Consider the following 18,183-nt stretch of genomic DNA (forward strand, 5'->3'; position numbering starts at 1 on the left):
AAGTAGGCTAATACACAGCAGACTATAGAGCAGAGTTTTTCTTTTTTACTTTTCAACATTATTTTTCTCGACATGTTAGAGAACACAGATATGTTGGAAAGATTCTGAATATGCAGAAAGTTTTGAACATGAGCAGAAAATCGGCTGAAAAACAAGAGCTATTAAAGTCAAGGAGTTTCTAACTGAATTAAAATGAATAAATTTATCATTGAGGTAAAAAGATGCCACAATCAAAGAGGTTACTTCCCCAAACAAAGACACAAAGAGGAGGGGAAACTAAATCACGCCTTTATGTGTGCTGACTCAGCAGCGATATTTAATGATAAAAGTTGATGTACAGGAGAAACATATCTGAAAGCAACACAGAATGTTGAAGAGCCTTACTGCATTATTAGGGCCCGAGCACGACCGTGCGAGGTCCCTATTGAATTTGCTCAGATTATATATATATATATTAGGGCTCATCCTACATGTACAATATATATATTTAGGGCCCGAGCATGACCGTGCGAGGTCCCTATTGAATTTGCTCGGATTATATATATATATTTTTTTTTTCTGCAAAGTAGGCCCAAATGACATGGCCTAAACATACTCGAAAACTCACCAAAATTTGCAAACATGTCAGAACCGGTGAAAAATTTCGTATTCTACAAGTTTCGCACATGGGCGTGGCAAAATGACTCGCTAGCGCCACCTAGAAAATTGGAAAAGATTAGCCCCTCGTTCACGTTCAACCTACATGTACGAAATTTTCTGGGGACATGTATCAAGACGCACAAAAAAGCCTCAAGAACCCATAGCCTAAAGTCAACAGGAAGTCGGCCATTTTGAATTTTATGGCCATTTTTGGATGATTTACACACTTCGTACTTTAACGAACTCCTCCTAGGGATTTAGTCGGATCGACGTCAAATTTCTGCTGTGCCTTCTAAAGGCATTGACGATGAAAAGTTGTGCTATTTGCGAGTTTTCGTCAATGGGCGTGTCCGTGGCGTCGATGATTCGCAATGAAACAGGAAGTTGTTGTAACTTCAGTGTACATGCTCACATCTGGACCAAACTGTAGGATGAGAGTCCCGCCCTGAACACACGTACATGCCGACATTTACCCACAGTCATAGCTCCACATAGGGGACACAGGAAGTGACATATAACACCTTCATTCGGCGTCGGAACCGCGTAGCAAATTCACAGCCGCACCGGCAGAGCTCCAGAATGTGCAATTCGGCCGGCTCACACCTGGACACGCTACAAGTGCGAGGGCCCGCCCAACGCTGCTTGGAGCTTTAATTTTTATCTGTTGTCTGTTTTTATTGTTTTTGGCCTATTCTGTTTTAGAAGGGTTTTATTTGGCTATTTTTTATGCTTTTTATCTTATGCTGTTCTCTGTATCTGTACAGCACTTTGGGGCAGTAGTGACTGTTTGTAAACGTGCTATATAAATAAACTTTGACCCTGACCTTGACCTTGACTCTGCCACCCACACACAACCACTTGCCTCTGCCATCCTCTTTTCACACATGTACAAACACAACAGGAACACAAAAGGTGCATAAATGCATATGCACATCAATGACATCCACACAAACACTCACACTGATGCACACGCAAAATGCAGAAACACACACTGACACACGCCATATGAAAATTAAAACAGGCACACACTGACAGCATAGCATAATAAAGCCTTCCAATGCCGTCAGCTGATAATCACATGGTGATACTCCATGGGGATTTGTGATAGAAACACCCCAATATGGGTCAGTGGGAGCAGCTTAGTAAAGTGACAGAGGGCAGGACGGACAAATAAATCTGTGTCGGTGCAGCATCAGCAGCACTTCTACAGTAAGACAGTAAATCCTCCACCAGCTACACAGTAATGTGTAGTGAGAAAGCTGTAGATGAGCACTTAATAAAAGAGGAAGAGCTGCAATAGATTTGGCTTTTTGATGTTATTTTGCTGCAGAAAGGTCATGTCTTTTACCATCGCCAAGACCTTGTTTATTGTTTAATACATCTGGTTTAAAGCTACAGTATGTTAGTTTGTTTTGGTTTGAAATTAAAGGCCTCTTTGAGCAGGACCCAAGGAACAGCCTGGCAGCAGTATAGAAATAGGCCCTTCTCAAGTTTCTCAGCCAGCCTCAGCTGCGTTAACCCGTCAGAGAAGCACAAAGTCAAAAGGTTGGATTTCCACGGATGTCAGTCAACTGTATTCAAGAAGGTGGTTATTTTTTATTACTACAAACTGTATAAAAGTACAAAAATGTTTTACATGACTTTCATGAATATGAACTTCCATAATAGGGCCAAATCACATGAATGTATAGTGTTCAATTTACAGTATTAATATATAATGTGGGGAAAACATAGTACATGTAGTATTGGCCTCAAGAATATTTGATTTAGCTTATGCATGCATTTATTTCAGGTATTAAAGATGAACTTTTCAGCAAAGGCAGAAGAAAGGAGTTTGCAGAAACACTGATCTTTAATAGCTGAAATAAATGCATCAGAGTTACGAATATGCAAGTCATGTTACCACTGGGATGGACCAGACAGTGATGGTAATCGGAGTAAAAGATAAAGCAGGCTACCTAGCATCCTGGATCCCATTAACAAAACATTACTGTAGATGTGTTACTGGGTATCTTCTCTATCTACTGGCAATTTGCTAAAAGTAGAGCATCTGAGTTTCAGTGTGCAGTTAAAGCCACCCCCCCCCCATCAACTGCTTCATATTAAGATACTACAGCATTTGTTCTCCCAGCCATCAATTTACTAAATGACGCACAGACGGAAACTGTGAACCACTGTATTTTGCCCATTTAGTGTGGGTTTTATACACTGCATTGTGATTTTTTTTCTTGCTTCCTTGCAGATCAATCACAAGTTTAGAATTAAGTCTGAGTTTTACCTGGTAAAAGTGAAATCCTCTCCCCTCAAAGATTACATTCCTTATTTTTCATACTGGCATGCATCAAATAAAATGTTATCATAACCCAGCAGTATTATCTGCCAGTGTTGCAAGATAATATGGCTAAAAACTCCATGAAATCCCTAAGCCAGGATAGGAGATAAAATCACCTGCCGAGCTTGCAGTTTGCCTGAAATTTATTTTGTCCAACATGCAGCTTTATTTAATGACTCGCTGCTTCACAGAGAAACAGGAAACTGGGCTGTAAAAGGGTTGTGTGCTACAATATTAAATCAGCGCTGCTCAGTCAACTTTCTCCAGACAAAGAAAAGGTTATTAAATCAACAAAGGGGAATGGTGTAGAGGTTGCGGAGCATGGCTTTGTTCATTTATTTACAAGGGCAAAGTTTTCTGAAAACATTTCACACAGACGGTCGGCTACAAACATTCAAACCCTCTTCTGCTGCAGCAGCGGTGCTCGAAACTCTGCAGTAAAGAGCTCTGGCTCTAAGGCAAACTCTCTAACCGTTACTTTCCTAAGTCAAAAGATGGAGCACTGAGTAAAGGGCAACAAGAAAGACTACACCTTTCACTTAATATGCATTCATTAGCCTTCCATGTCTGTGTGTAATATAATATCAAGCCGTCATTACACAACAACAGAGTGTCAAGACGCAGGATGTAAAGATCCCAGAGGTTCTCTTGCACGCACAGGAATGTAGATATTTATGCCTATATATTCTTTCATGGATGTTTAATGTGGCTGTAAAGGTTTTATCCTCTTCAGGGACAATAACTGAACTAGAATAATTAAATAATTAATAATAAGTAATGATTTCAGATATTGTGTTAATTTCTGATTGGGTCCAATAAGGATTCTGTTTCATCCCAACCTCATCATGAACCACTGCAGAATTAAATGAGCTTTAACACTTTTAAAAACTGAATTTGTGCTATTAAATTTTTTTTGCTGTAAACTCTACAGCAGTGATTCCCAACCTGAGGGTCGGCACTCCTTCAGTGGGTCACAAGATAAATCTGTGAGGTCATGAGATGTTAAAAGAAGCTAAAAGTTGTTCCACACAAATTAGAATTAAATATTTTGGAATTATCTATAATTTTTGCTTTTTGTGAAATATTGAATAGTTACTTATTTAGGCCTCAAACATCTATTCAGACAGGTGGTTAAGAGTATAGAGTATGACAAGGGGAAGCAAGAGGAACCAGATTTGCATATTATTTGGGAATGTAGGACTCAGTGTTGTGGACTTCTGTAAGATTGTAGTATTACACTACCACACCACAAAGCACAGCGTCATGTCATCAAATAATACATTCTGCATGTGGATGTCAGACTGACCTATGAGGCTGTCGGGGCGGGGGAGTGCGCTCCTCTGGTACAGGCCGTATGGATCAGCTCCGTAGGCCAGCGGCTGGCTCTGCCTGGGCAGCGTGGAGCCGTAGTGCTGAGGCACCGCTGTCATACCTGAACGCAGTGGTGACCCCGTCAACCCCTTTCCCTCCACCAGAGAGAGGGTGGAGCCCAGACGACCACCTCCTCCTCCTACCACTCCTCCTCCCCCACCACTCAGGGCCTGTGTGCCCTCTGTTGGGGAGGTTGGCGAAGGGCAGGAGGGCGGCATGCTGGTGCCGGGGAATATGGCGGCCAGAGGTTTTGGCTCAGAGAGGATGGGTGAGTCGTAGGTGCTGCCTTGGGATGTTAGCAGGGAGATCCGGGAGGGTGAGACAGTGCCAGCAGTGCCACATCCGGGAGACTGGCTCCTGGAGGGGAGGGAGGCCATCCTCCGTAACATCCGGCCAGACACCTGTGAAGAAGATGGAAGAAAAATAAATAATACAAATGTGATAATGGGGCATTTGTGTTTATTTAAGCATTTTAACATGCCCTTTTATTTTCAAAGGTCATCATGCTTGAGTAAATACCATTCAATTATACATGTAGACAATGCAGCATGTGTATAAAGTCTATTAAAATTCTTGGATGGCTGCTCTTATGCAGTAAAAATAAAATAAAACCACAGTTAAGAAGTTAAAAAGGTATCTAGAGAATACAATACACCTTTGAAATAAAGTATTTAACTGTAAATCTATATATGTGTGTGTTTAGTACAGCTACTATCATTATCTATGAAAATAAACAAGATATTACGGAGAAAAGGTGTTTTTAGGAATTCTTATACATTTTTATATAAAAGAAGTTGAAACATATAGTTTCAGAAGAGTTAAAGTTCCTACTTCCTTAAAACATGTCAGCAATAAGTCAGAAGTGGATTTATGAAAGGCTTAATTATCAAACAACATTCAATGACAATTTTAAATGATGATTTGCTTGATTCTCACCATGTGCTCTCCGGGACCAAAACAACAAAACTGTCAAGTATGCATGCGGTTGACAATTAATCAATTTTCTGAATAAATATTTGAAAAATGAAATTTAAGACTCTACACACTGCACTGCTCTCGTTTGCAAATATATTTGACAATTACGGGTAATGTGACACTTGGCAGCAGAATGCTTTATCACGTCTGATGAAGGACATTATTATTTCTCTAAGTAACTGAACGTGCGTGCCTTTGAAAAAATGTTTAAATTCATTGTACTGTAGACTGAGCCCTGCAAGTAGTAATCATATTACGTTTCAGGGAATATTTGACAGGACATTTCATATTAATGGTGACAAACATTTACTTTTTAAATTTTATTTAATTATCGAATTTAAAATGTACCTCAGTTATCGACTCAGCCAGCTGGATGCCGATCTGTGCTGCCTTAATCCATCAAAACCTCAAACACCTCAAAGGAAAATTATGAGCCCAGGCATGTAAGTCTATCCAGTGAGGCTGCTTGGCTTGGAATACATCAGGAAAGTTTCAGTTTCAAATGGGCTCACTATTGTCTGTCCTTCCTGCTTCTACTGTTACGCAAAGAGCATATAATTATTAGCCACAATGAAAAAAGCTGATAATGTTTGAGTCTGAACAATTTTAAGGTTAGACTCGGGTGTTGAAGTGTTCAGCTGATGTTCTTCATCATTCATGACAGCAATTATTGAGCACCAACTAGCTGTCATAACTCCAGGGATGAAGACATTATTCACAGCAAAAAAAAAAAAAAAAAAAAGCTATAAGACACCAGTCAGACAAATAGTCACATGTGGGAAGCAGAATAACAAATCTTACCACAAGGTCCAATTAAAAAGCTGTACTGGAGTATTCAAAAATGTTTATGCGATGGAGCTTGCCTACTTGTCATCAAATTGAAGATGTTCCAAAATTTCCATCCATGTTAGCTTGAAAGTTCAAAGTTAATTCATTTATTTGAAAGCTCCAGGAAAGCTATTAAATTGACCTTGTGAGGAAATTATTTCCTCAACTGTATTCCAAGGTCAAGAATAATCTTTGAGATCCAGTTTTTAAACGCGTATGGATGAGAAATCCTTAAAATTTTACAATTCATAATTTACAATTGACCTTCTGCTAAGTCCTTACCCAGTTAGTTACTGTTGCACGGTCTGTTGAACTTTTTGTTCTAGCAGGGCACATATATACATTTTAAATAGATAAATGTGTCAGAATTACCATTGAAATCCTTAGAAATTTTTGAAACAATGGGTCCTTGATTTCTGACCAAGATTGACAAAAGCAGGCTTCACATTTCTAGTCTGTGACTGTTTTGCTCAACGCAGTGCTGCCAACTCCTCAGTAAGGAAAGTAGCTATTGGCTGTCCTAAAAGTTGCTAAATGACGTAATCGCCTAATTTGCATAACTGGCCATGTCCATGTAATTGAGATGGAAGAGAGGAATACCGTAGTGGGAGAGGCAAAACATGAATAAAAACACCCTAAATATGTTTTGAACTAAAACTTTGTAGTTCGAACTACAACTTTGTAATTCAACACATATTTGTGCATGCGCGATTCATTTGGGGTGAACATCTCCTGCTCTGACTGCAGCTACATGCTTTCACATCAGAGTCTCCAAAAACACCAGAAAAAGTCGCTAGATTTGCTGCTAGTCACTAGAGGGGTCTGAAAAGTTGCTAAATATAGCGACAAAGTCACTAAGTTGGCTCAACACTGTAGTGAACAACGATGTGGATTTGTGCATTTTTCATTGAATAAATGTGGAGCTACCCTAAATTCCTTTCTCCTCCCCAGAGAAGAAGGGGAAGGGTCAAAGTTGCTTTCTCTAAGTGCTAGCCCGACCATAAAACTGGCACCATTTTGATTCCGAAGCTGATAACGCGGGGCCTGACTGTTAAACTGACAAAGGGACACGAGCCAGCCATTGGCATCTCCCTGAACAGCCTATCAAAACTTACCCCACCACACACGTTTCCGTGGAAACTGACCTTATTCTTTGTTTTATTACCACATCAAAAGGATACTCCTTGTCTCACCTAAGTGTGACATGTTCCAGACACTGAACTTTGGATGACAAAGGACTGCAGTCTCCAAAATACTCAAAGTATCTAATTAAATTTAATTAAATCTTTAGTTACCTGAATACGTTTGCCTCTATTTGAGTAGTTATGTTAACTGTTGTTGCTATCTGTTGTTATTAGTGCTGAAAAGAAGTTACTTGTGCAATGTTTTTATTTTCAGCAAGACACTCCTTCATCTAATGTAATCAATGCTTGTTCATAATACTTTCTTACAAAATCCCTTTAGAAATGATGACAAAGAAATGTTTTACTATACTCTTAATCGCCAGCTTGAATTTAAGGATGAATCAACAATATTCCCCGGTTCCTAAGGAGAGACGATCTTTGATTTAATCCAAGCTTTCCTCATGTAACCTGAGCTCCCCCAAGTGGACGAAATAAGTATTACATGCCCTCGTCGGAAATGCGGTTAAATGTATAAAAATCCTGACCAATAATGTGACAATTTACCAAATGCTTAGAACAGTACAACCGTTCAACCATTGAGGTTCGATTGTGGAAAATATTTGATTATAATACGTGCAAATAGATTTCTTTTCTTTAGACATTAAGTTTAGAAAGGCAGTTCCTGGGGAAACCTGAGACGCCCCCTGGGGAACCACGCCCCAGGCAACAAAAGAGCGACACGCGACCTGCTCGCCAGACTCTTAGTCTCTTCCCTCTCTCGCTCTTCCACTCTGGCCCCTGGATGCTTCGGCACGCGCGTGGCGTGCCTCGCCAGACAACACGCCCAGACTCAGCCAGCGAAACAAACAGGCCTTTGTTCGCCTGAAGCTACACACCTGAAGTGCCGAGACATCGATCTGCCTTCAGTTTGTTTTATTTTCTTTATTTCTTTTGTTTGTTAAAGTTATGAGTCCGTTAAGTTACACCGGACTAATTCAGGAACGACCAAGTTCCATTTTAAGCCTTTTTCGTCGAGCCAACTTCACCGAGGTCAGACCAAGCCACGTGGTCTCGCCAGCTACAACCAAGGAAACCTGCAAACAGCCGAATTGCCAGACGGAGGAGGCGTTTTCAATCAGACACGGAGAACCCCGGACAATCCCTAGCAAAAAGCCAGGATCGGCAGCTAGAGTGGGACCCGTGCAACAGGCCAAAAGCAGGCTGTCGACAAGCAGTAAGACTTAACACACGTCCTGTGATCAGATGTCCATTTTAACTCCTAAATTAGAGCATTAGTTTACTTTCATTAGTTCTTCTCTGCCGTATGAGTCAAATGCTTCCCACAATCGAACCTCCAGGCTCATTGTTCAGCAAATGTTTGTTCCCTGTATCCAACCATCTTTTTATCACCTTAGTTAGAGAATAAATTCACTGTAATATAATCAAGAGCTGTGTGTGTTGCCTATTTATAGTTCCTGCCAAGAGAATTTACCCTTTAGATATGAGACTGACTGACTGACTGACTGACTGATTTAAGATAATTGAGCGATTATTAACTAACTGATCACTAGTAATAATTGTATAATTATTCAAAACTACCTAGAGGTCCGGAGACTCTAGGATTATAACAACTCCGGTGGTGCCCTTTACGAGGAAATTCTGATTTTATGAATAATAATTCATAATTGGGTATCAATTCTCATAAATTTATTAAAATGCATAACTAATAAATTTAGGTCCACTACAACACCTAACCTAACACCGGCTCAACAAGTTGTTTGAAAACTATGGCTTCAGCTAAATTTATAATGTTTCTAGTTGACTCATTTGAAAATCAACAATCTCATAAATGTGTCTTTAACTACATACTGTGCTAAAATCAATTCTCATAAATTTATTAAAATGCATAACTAATAAATTTAGGTCCACTACATAATGGAGCCTTCCGTGTGAGGCCTTGTGACATACTATAATAATAGACTATACACACAGCCCTGATGCAGAGAAGTTATTGAGAAAAGTTATTGAGGAAAATTTTTCCCTCCAAAATTTTGCCACTGAAATAATTATCGCCCAGTAAGTTGCTCCCTAGAAACTGTCCTGTCTTCCCTCTTAACTTAACGTTAGTGATGAAAGTGTGTGAGTTTTGACCATGTTCTTTGTTGTGAAATGAAATGCTTTGTGCAACTTGTTTGGCCGCAGGGCCATCATTCTTTGTTGTTCAGTACAGAGCTGTAGTGAGCTGAGCTATGAGGACCGAGCTAATGTTAAACTGAATGCATCCCTGTAACGTTACCATATGAGAAATCTGAGCTAAAGCTACACACAATCTCCGCTGACGAGTGGATGAAATGCCCTTTTGGTTGAGAGAAACTTAACCGATATTGATAATTTTAAGGCCTAATAAGAGGCAGACAGATTACAGTTGCGCTGTGCCAATGTGATTTGTTTGCGGCTATAAATAACAGTCTGACGCGCTGAGCCGTGGATTGTTATGTTATATGCAAAACTCCGGTATCCTGTTGAAATTAGCTACTTCAACAAATACAGCTGCCCGGCAGTGGAGTCACAGGCGTGAAGACGCCGAGTTTAGCCTGTAGCGTTGTACCTACCGAGCTAAGTTAACGCTAAATCGAAGCTTGAAAGCAAGCTGAGTCATTGAAACAAAGGAGCGAGTCCTTCCCCCATTTTGAGCGGGACTGGTGTCCGTCAGTGTTCTGATTTACTGCCGTTGCTGCAACGACGGTTTGCTAACTGCGTTAGCCTGAAGCTAACAGCTGTTGGGTCCGAGGACCAGAGAGGAAGCTGCTTCTTCTTCTACATTGAGAAATAGGCCGCGCCTTAGGCGGAGCCACAGCTCCCCTACTGGCTGGCGGAATAAATTGCATGCTCTGCATTAAATCGACTTCAGCGTCATCAGTGACAGAGATAAGCGTTTGAATCGAGTGAATTAAACCAGACTTTGGTGATAGATCTTGTTAACTTGAGACAAATAAACCATTGTGTCGACTCTCAGATTAAATTAATAAGGAGTGTTACTCCTTAAGTGTAGGATAGAGCACAGGCTCTCCTTTTTCCTTGAATAACTGCTAACTTTTAAAGATCTATTGGGTGTTTGCTTGTAACAAGGTACTGAGCCAATTCCGTACCCTAACCTAGGATTACACTGAGTAGTTCTGTTAATTTTGATGCAATCTTTTATTCAAAGATTCGCTTTTCTAATTTTGATCCAGCTGTATTTGAATAAAAAGCTTTATTCTCATTACTGCTGCAATATCCCTGATTTTGACTTTGTCATTTTGAAGCCTTTTCTGTAGTGCTATTTTTGATCCTTGCAGGAAATAAGATAAATGCAGAATAACATCTTGATTTGAATTTTGTTAACCTTTTGTTGTTTGGACTGACTGGAATTCTGAAAGCTACATTAAGCTTGATAAGTTGAATTGATAGCTTTCCAACTAGGCTTTCTTTAATCCTTGTTCATCATAAATGTAATTTGGACTCTGACTTTTATAGCAATTGGAATTTTGATAACTTGATAATTACCAAAGGGTAATTAAAAAAACCTTCAGTTTAATCAGCTTTGATTTTTTTATTTAATCCACTTTAATCAGCCTGGGATTTTTGTTAATGTAACTTTGAACTTTGAGTTTATTCTCATTGCCTTTGAACTTTTAGAAATTTAATAATTTTAATCTCAAAATTTTAATTTTCCCGATTTTGAACTCTGATTCTAAAATTTAATTTTTCTCAAACAATTTCTTCCAACTTTGACTTTGATCATTAAGGACTTTGAGCTTTGATTGTCAAGCTAGTTGTAACATGAACTTTGATTTGACTTGCATTTAACTTTAATCCCAAGTGTGATTTAATCTCTTTTTCCTATGTTTGCCTTCACCCTAAATTTGAATTTTCAGTTTGGTCATTTAAGTCTGACTTGAAAGTCAGCTTTCTCCAACCTGACATTCCCTTTTTCTCAACTAGTAAACACACTAGCTGAAACTCTGTTTAACTGACTGGCTCAGGTCTGCTGTACCAGCTAACACCTGTAGTCCACTTCTGATTTTGTTAAAGCAAATTGTATAACTGAGTCCATAGATTCGATTTAGATCCTTTTCTTCAGATTCCAACCTTCCAAATTGACTGAAAGGAACATCAACAGCTCCAGGAAGCTATAGAAGCAACACCCATTTATTTTTGTATTTTTATGCATATCCTCTGAGTTGACACACTCGTTTGTTGTCTGATTTGGACTCACAGCAAAGTCCTTAACCAAACCACTTGAGCACCTGCCTGTGAACATGGCAGACCCACGCTTAGTGGCAGCCAGTGGGGGCGACCCACTGGAACACTTTGACTCCATCTTGGCCCACATGACCGAGACCTTGATACCTGGCTACTCAAGCCAAATACAAGGCACCGATGCGGTGAACCTTGAAACAATTTTTGCAGAGCTGGTAACAACTGCTCTAGCCACTTCCTCAAAGGACAAAGCCTTGTCCCAGATGCTAGGAAAACTAGCTATTGTAATATCTGCCCAGTCTAAGCACACGCACCAGCTTAAACAGCAGCTGGAATGCACCAGGCAGTCACTAAGTGAAGCGGAAGAACGCATCACTGACCTACAGGCCCCTTGCCACCTCCCACAGGAGGGTGGAGTCGATGAGGAGAAAATTGAGCTGCAGGAAAAGACCAATCAGCTTGAACACTCACTCTTTCAGCAAGAACAGGAGTTAGAGTGGACCAAAAGTAAAGTTAAAGACACAACTGAATCTCTTGACCAATCAGAAACCCTCCTTAGACAAGCAGTGGGGGAAATTAAAGAGCTAAAATTACGAGTCAAGGTTTATAGCAAACTTAGAGAAGCTGACCAAAAACGCATGCAAGAAATGCGAAGACAGCTAGAGGATAGGGACAGAGTAACCCAATCCCCGCTACAGCAGGAAAACAAGGAGGAGTTGGCTGATACCAGAAGAGAGTTCCAGCTCTCATGTGAGACAGCCAAACATACTCCCTCCTACAAAACACTCCCACCAGAGAGAGACAAGGCTCGCTCCCCTTTGCCAGCCTCAGGAGGATGGTCTCCACGACCACTCCCACAACTGATCCCACAGGATCATATGACAGAGCGCCAGAGAAATAGCCCTCCACCTACTCAGGTGAAGAAGGCTTACTCCCCTCGGCTGCATCCGCCGCCCACTGCTGACCATGACTTAAGCCCCTCTGACAGGGACTTAGACAAAATCGCTCGCCACATAACACGCTTCGAGCCTGAGGCTACAGGCTCAAATGAGACCAGTATCTATCTAAAAGATATTGAATACTACTTGCGGAAATTCCCTGCTGCCACCACTGACGACAAGATTTACCTGATCAAGGTGACATCTAGTCGAGAGGTCAGCAGCTTTATTGAACGCCAGCCCAGGTATGTCAGACAAGATTATGACTCGCTCTGCCAGGCACTGGTGGAGGAATATTCTGACTTGACAGCACAATCAGGTCTAACAGCTGCACTTGCTGTTAAGCAAGGGAGGCCAGAACCTCCTCAGCAGTACTACAACCGACTCAGACAAGCGTACTTTGGTACCAAAAATGAGCCCGATATGGAGGAAGAGTTAAACTTCAAATATCTTTTTATCCAAAACCTCCACCCCACTACCAGTCATCATCTGGGTGTGGCAGCCTGCCCACGCACCCAAACCAGTCGACAGCTACGCGAGTTAGCTACAAAAGGATTTGAAAAGCAGAGACTCACCATGACGAGGCATCCTGAGCCCCATGGTGTCCTCGCTCTCAGCATCAATTCCCTACAGGTGGAGCCAAAACAAGCTCCTGGTCTTGAAACACCTGCGTCAACCTGCATCACCTCCCAGAATTATAGACCAAGCCAGAAGCAGAGGTGCAGCCTGCCTCAGCAAAATGAGCATGGTCGACGTCACTCAGAGCCATCTTGGTCTGAGAAGAGCCAAAATCTGAGGCCTGAAACCCATCGGCCCAGGTACACGCCCAACCGCTGTGAAACCCACCTCTTTTCACGGAAGGGGGGACACAAGCATCACCAATCCCAAAACAATTGGGACAGGCGATCTCAGAGAGCTACACTCCAGAGATCCCACTATAGAAACACAAATACAGATAACACTGAAAGTGAGTCTGACACACCCACTTTTAGTAAGGAGGAAATTACAGCGCTTAAGCGCCTGCTCCAAACCCTGTCCAAACAGGAAGACAAGAAGGCAGAGCACTTGGCCGCAGCTGCTGCAAAGCCAAAGTCCCCTTCTCCTGACACTTTGTCAAAACGACTGACACGCTCACACAGATGGACTGAGAGAACCGCTCCCTCCAGGTCACTCCTGGTGGTACAGTCCGACTCAAGAGAGAATCCTCTCACAGAGTCCAAAGCCACTCAGGGCAGTCCGCCCTCCCAACACTTCTTGTGTCACCTGACTGAAAGGGGAGTTTCACGGAAATTCTACCTGCCTGTAACACTTGAAAACACTCTGGTGCAGGAAGCACTTCTTGATTCAGCCGCAGACATCACTATAATGTCATCAGCCCTCTTCAGGCAGCTACAGGCTATGACCCGCTCCCACAAAGACCTGAAACTACAGACTTGTGACATTGAGGTCCAGCCACTCGGCCCTGAAAACCTCAATCTGACAGCCATGACATTAGTCCACATGTCTATCGGTCCCATGGACCTCATCCACCCGGTGTATGTCTCACCATTTGACGCCATTCCTCTACTCATTGGCAAAGACTTCCTTAACCGCTTTGAGCCACTGCTTGACTTTCAGAACTTGACGATCTGGGCACAGGTGAAACGACCTCTGCCTATCTCACTGTCTGAATACATCACAGAACGAGAAACCCGCCTCTGTGCTTTAGTTACCACCTCAAATGACGCACTGATCCCCAAAACCACTCCACTGGATTGGCCGATCAGCACCGACACTCATGACTGTGAGCTCAAGACTCCAGAGATGGGGCACATGCCTTCTTCCTTGCCTCCTAACCTCTCTATTAACGAAGTGATTCACACTGAGCCTTCAAAGGCTACTGTCAGCCTTTCCTCTTTGCCGCTTACCAGCGACTCTGTTCCCACAGGCAACATGACCAATGACAGACAGATGGGTGCACAAACTGTCACCGCCTTCCCTGTCAACACTTCACCAGAGCCATCCTCCACGACTTTACATAAAGGCATGAGAGGGGGGTCAGACACCACATATATTCATCCTACAGCTGAACTTGACACCAAGTTTACAGCACTAGGCAAACAGGGTGCTGTTAAAGACACACCCCAGCACTCCCAAGCGGATTTGCTCCCCACCCATCCCGCCCTTATGACTTGCGATGCCACCAGAGCCCAGGCAGCAGGCTTGTCTGTGACAGCCGCCCCTGCGCCACAAATTTCAAGCCCTGACTCTCTTGGTGACTCTGACCTAATTCGGCTTCAAACTCTTGATCCCGCCATTAGCAAAATGCTCCTCTGCCTTTCTGACGCAGAGCCTGTCTCAAACACTGAGCTTGATTCCATCCCTGACTTGAAACACCTTTACCTGGTGCGCTCTTCTTTGCTTGTCGTCACGGGCATTCTCTCGTATGTCTCAGACGCCCGCACTTCACCTGCGTTCGTGGTGCCTCAGAGCCACAGGGGGGTGATGCTCATGCACGCCCATGACTCACCTTACAAAAGCCACGAAGGGTTCAGTGCAACACACAATGCACTAAAACAAGTAGCATATTGGCCAAACATGCAAAAAGATGTAGCAGACTACATCAAAACCTGTAAGGTTTGCTGCCAGTCTCAACCAGCAAAACCGTCACACAGAGCCTCCTTACAACGGAGAGGCATTTCTTTTCCCTTGTCAAAGACACAATTTGACAGGAGTGAACCCCTAACTGAACCAGCCAGAGGAAATAAACATTTCCTCGCAGGCAAAATAATTTAGACAGCACACAAAGATGCAAAGTCTATAACGACCAAAATGCGTCTCAAAACAAGCTCCGAAGGGGGGACAGAGTGTGTCATCACATCTCTGCTCCACTAAGGAAACAGGACGGCCAGAGAACAGGAAGACTTGCACACAAGTTCTCTCCCCACTGGACCGATCCTTCTGTGGTCACAGACAAACATTCACCTGTTCTGGACCGAACCAAGCTTCACAAAAATCCCATGGGACTTGTCGGGACCGATAACGTCCTAATAAATTAATAATTAACAGAAATCCTCAATTAGGGACGATAGCTGCTAGTGGTTAAAAGGTCATTAGAGTTCGAGTGCGTGCCTTGTAAAACAGAACTTGGAAGCCAGGTATCTTTTTACTTCGGTCTGCCACCCACAGCTCTAGCCACTATTCTGTGTCTCCCTGTTGCAATTTAAACCTAACACTAAATTACCAGGTGGAGCCGCTCTCAACCTGACCACTTAGTCACAAGTGGGGGTTAATTTATTGTTCCTTATACCAATTAAGAGTACCTGCTCCAGAGCAGACATCTTGCAGCAACTGCAGAAATAGAAACCACTCAGAACAGTTCCTCTCAGGACTAAAAGCCGCTTCTTTTTATAAAATTTGTTTTGAAAGGGCTAAGACCCTCAGACTAGACTGTTAGCCTAAACAAACCTCAAGCTCACTGCAGCTTATGGTTCTGAATATCCATGAATTTCTGAGAAAAATAATGTTGGTCATGCTCACACACGACTTGTCATTTTGTTAAGATATTTGTTTTGCTTCCCAAATTAATTTTCCGCTTTACTTTGTTTCAGGTGATTAAGTAACACAGCAGGCACCTGCTACTTTCAGACTAGCTAATTGGGGTTACCCTAAGTGACTAGCGGAATTAGTAGCCTTAGAAGGACATCAACCTGATCACAGATGTTGTGTTTTGCCACCTGCTCTGCTCTGCTTGACTCCTTCCACCTCACCAGCATCATCAGTACCTGACAAAGTCGACCTGCACCTGACAAACCACACATGTTGTTTCTCATTGCGTCCAAAACGTTACCTATCGGAGGGAACATTTTGGCCGAAGGGGGGACTGTAGTGAACAACGATGTGGATTTGTGCATTTTTCATTGAATAAATGTGGAGCTACCCTAAATTCCTTTCTCCTCCCCAGAGAAGAAGGGGAGGGGTCAAAGTTGCTTTCTCTAAGTGCTAGCCCGACCATAAAACTGGCACCATTTTGATTCCGAAGCTGATAACGCGGGGCCTGACTGTTAAACTGACAAAGGGACACGAGCCAGCCATTGGCATCTCCCTGAACAGCCTATCAAAACTTACCCCACCACACACGTTTCCGTGGAAACTGACCTTATTCTTTGTTTTATTACCACATCAAAAGGATACTCCTTGTCTCACCTAAGTGTGACATGTTCCAGACACTGAACTTTGGATGACAAAGGACTGCAGTCTCCAAAATACTCAAAGTATCTAATTAAATTTAATTAAATCTTTAGTTACCTGAATACGTTTGCCTCTATTTGAGTAGTTATGTTAACTGTTGTTGCTATCTGTTGTTATTAGTGCTGAAAAGAAGTTACTTGTGCAATGTTTTTATTTTCAGCAAGACACTCCTTCATCTAATGTAATCAATGCTTGTTCATAATACTTTCTTACAAAATCCCTTTAGAAATGATGACAAAGAAATGTTTTACTATACTCTTAATCGCCAGCTTGAATTTAAGGATGAATCAACAATATTCCCCGGTTCCTAAGGAGAGACGATCTTTGATTTAATCCAAGCTTTCCTCATGTAACCTGAGCTCCCCCAAGTGGACGAAATAAGTATTACATGCCCTCGTCGGAAATGCGGTTAAATGTATAAAAATCCTGACCAATAATGTGACAATTTACCAAATGCTTAGAACAGTACAACCGTTCAACCATTGAGGTTCGATTGTGGAAAATATTTGATTATAATACGTGCAAATAGATTTCTTTTCTTTAGACATTAAGTTTAGAAAGGCAGTTCCTGGGGAAACCTGAGACGCCCCCTGGGGAACCACGCCCCAGGCAACAAAAGAGCGACACGCGACCTGCTCGCCAGACTCTTAGTCTCTTCCCTCTCTCGCTCTTCCACTCTGGCCCCTGGATGCTTCGGCACGCGCGTGGCGTGCCTCGCCAGACAACACGCCCAGACTCAGCCAGCGAAACAAACAGGCCTTTGTTCGCCTGAAGCTACACACCTGAAGTGCCGAGACATCGATCTGCCTTCAGTTTGTTTTATTTTCTTTATTTCTTTTGTTTGTTAAAGTTATGAGTCCGTTAAGTTACACTGGACTAATTCAGGAACGACCAAGTTCCATTTTAAGCCTTTTTCGTCGAGCCAACTTCACCGAGGTCAGACCAAGCCACGTGGTCTCGCCAGCTACAACCAAGGAAACCTGCAAACAGCCGAATTGCCAGACGGAGGAGGCGTTTTCAATCAGACACGGAGAACCCCGGACAATCCCTAGCAAAAAGCCAGGATCGGCAGCTAGAGTGGGACCCGTGCAACAGGCCAAAAGCAGGCTGTCGACAAGCAGTAAGACTTAACACACGTCCTGTGATCAGATGTCCATTTTAACTCCTAAATTAGAGCATTAGTTTACTTTCATTAGTTCTTCTCTGCCGTATGAGTCAAATGCTTCCCACAATCGAACCTCCAGGCTCATTGTTCAGCAAATGTTTGTTCCCTGTATCCAACCATCTTTTTATCACCTTAGTTAGAGAATAAATTCACTGTAATATAATCAAGAGCTGTGTGTGTTGCCTATTTATAGTTCCTGCCAAGAGAATTTACCCTTTAGATATGAGACTGACTGACTGACTGACTGATTTAAGATAATTGAGCGATTATTAACTAACTGATCACTAGTAATAATTGTATAATTATTCAAAACTACCTAGAGGTCCGGAGACTCTAGGA

The 18,183-nt window shown here is 42.3% G+C and overlaps 1 protein-coding gene across 1 annotated transcript in view; it reads right to left on the reverse strand.

Moving 5' to 3' along the window:
* LOC119905302 (plakophilin-4-like) overlaps positions 1-18,183 on the reverse strand; it is a 113,105-nt gene that overhangs the window by 63,193 nt on the left and 31,729 nt on the right. The window contains exon 7 of the mRNA XM_038722170.1: positions 4,278-4,743. Coding sequence (XP_038578098.1) covers positions 4,278-4,743 — 466 coding nt within the window. The remainder of the gene's footprint in view (positions 1-4,277; positions 4,744-18,183) is intronic.

This window comes from Micropterus salmoides, unplaced genomic scaffold (genome assembly GCF_014851395.1).
Source record: "Micropterus salmoides isolate LMB-PRFRI ecotype aquatic unplaced genomic scaffold, ASM1485139v1 Ms_hic_scaffold_1, whole genome shotgun sequence".
NCBI classification, from domain to species: domain Eukaryota; kingdom Metazoa; phylum Chordata; class Actinopteri; order Centrarchiformes; family Centrarchidae; genus Micropterus; species Micropterus salmoides.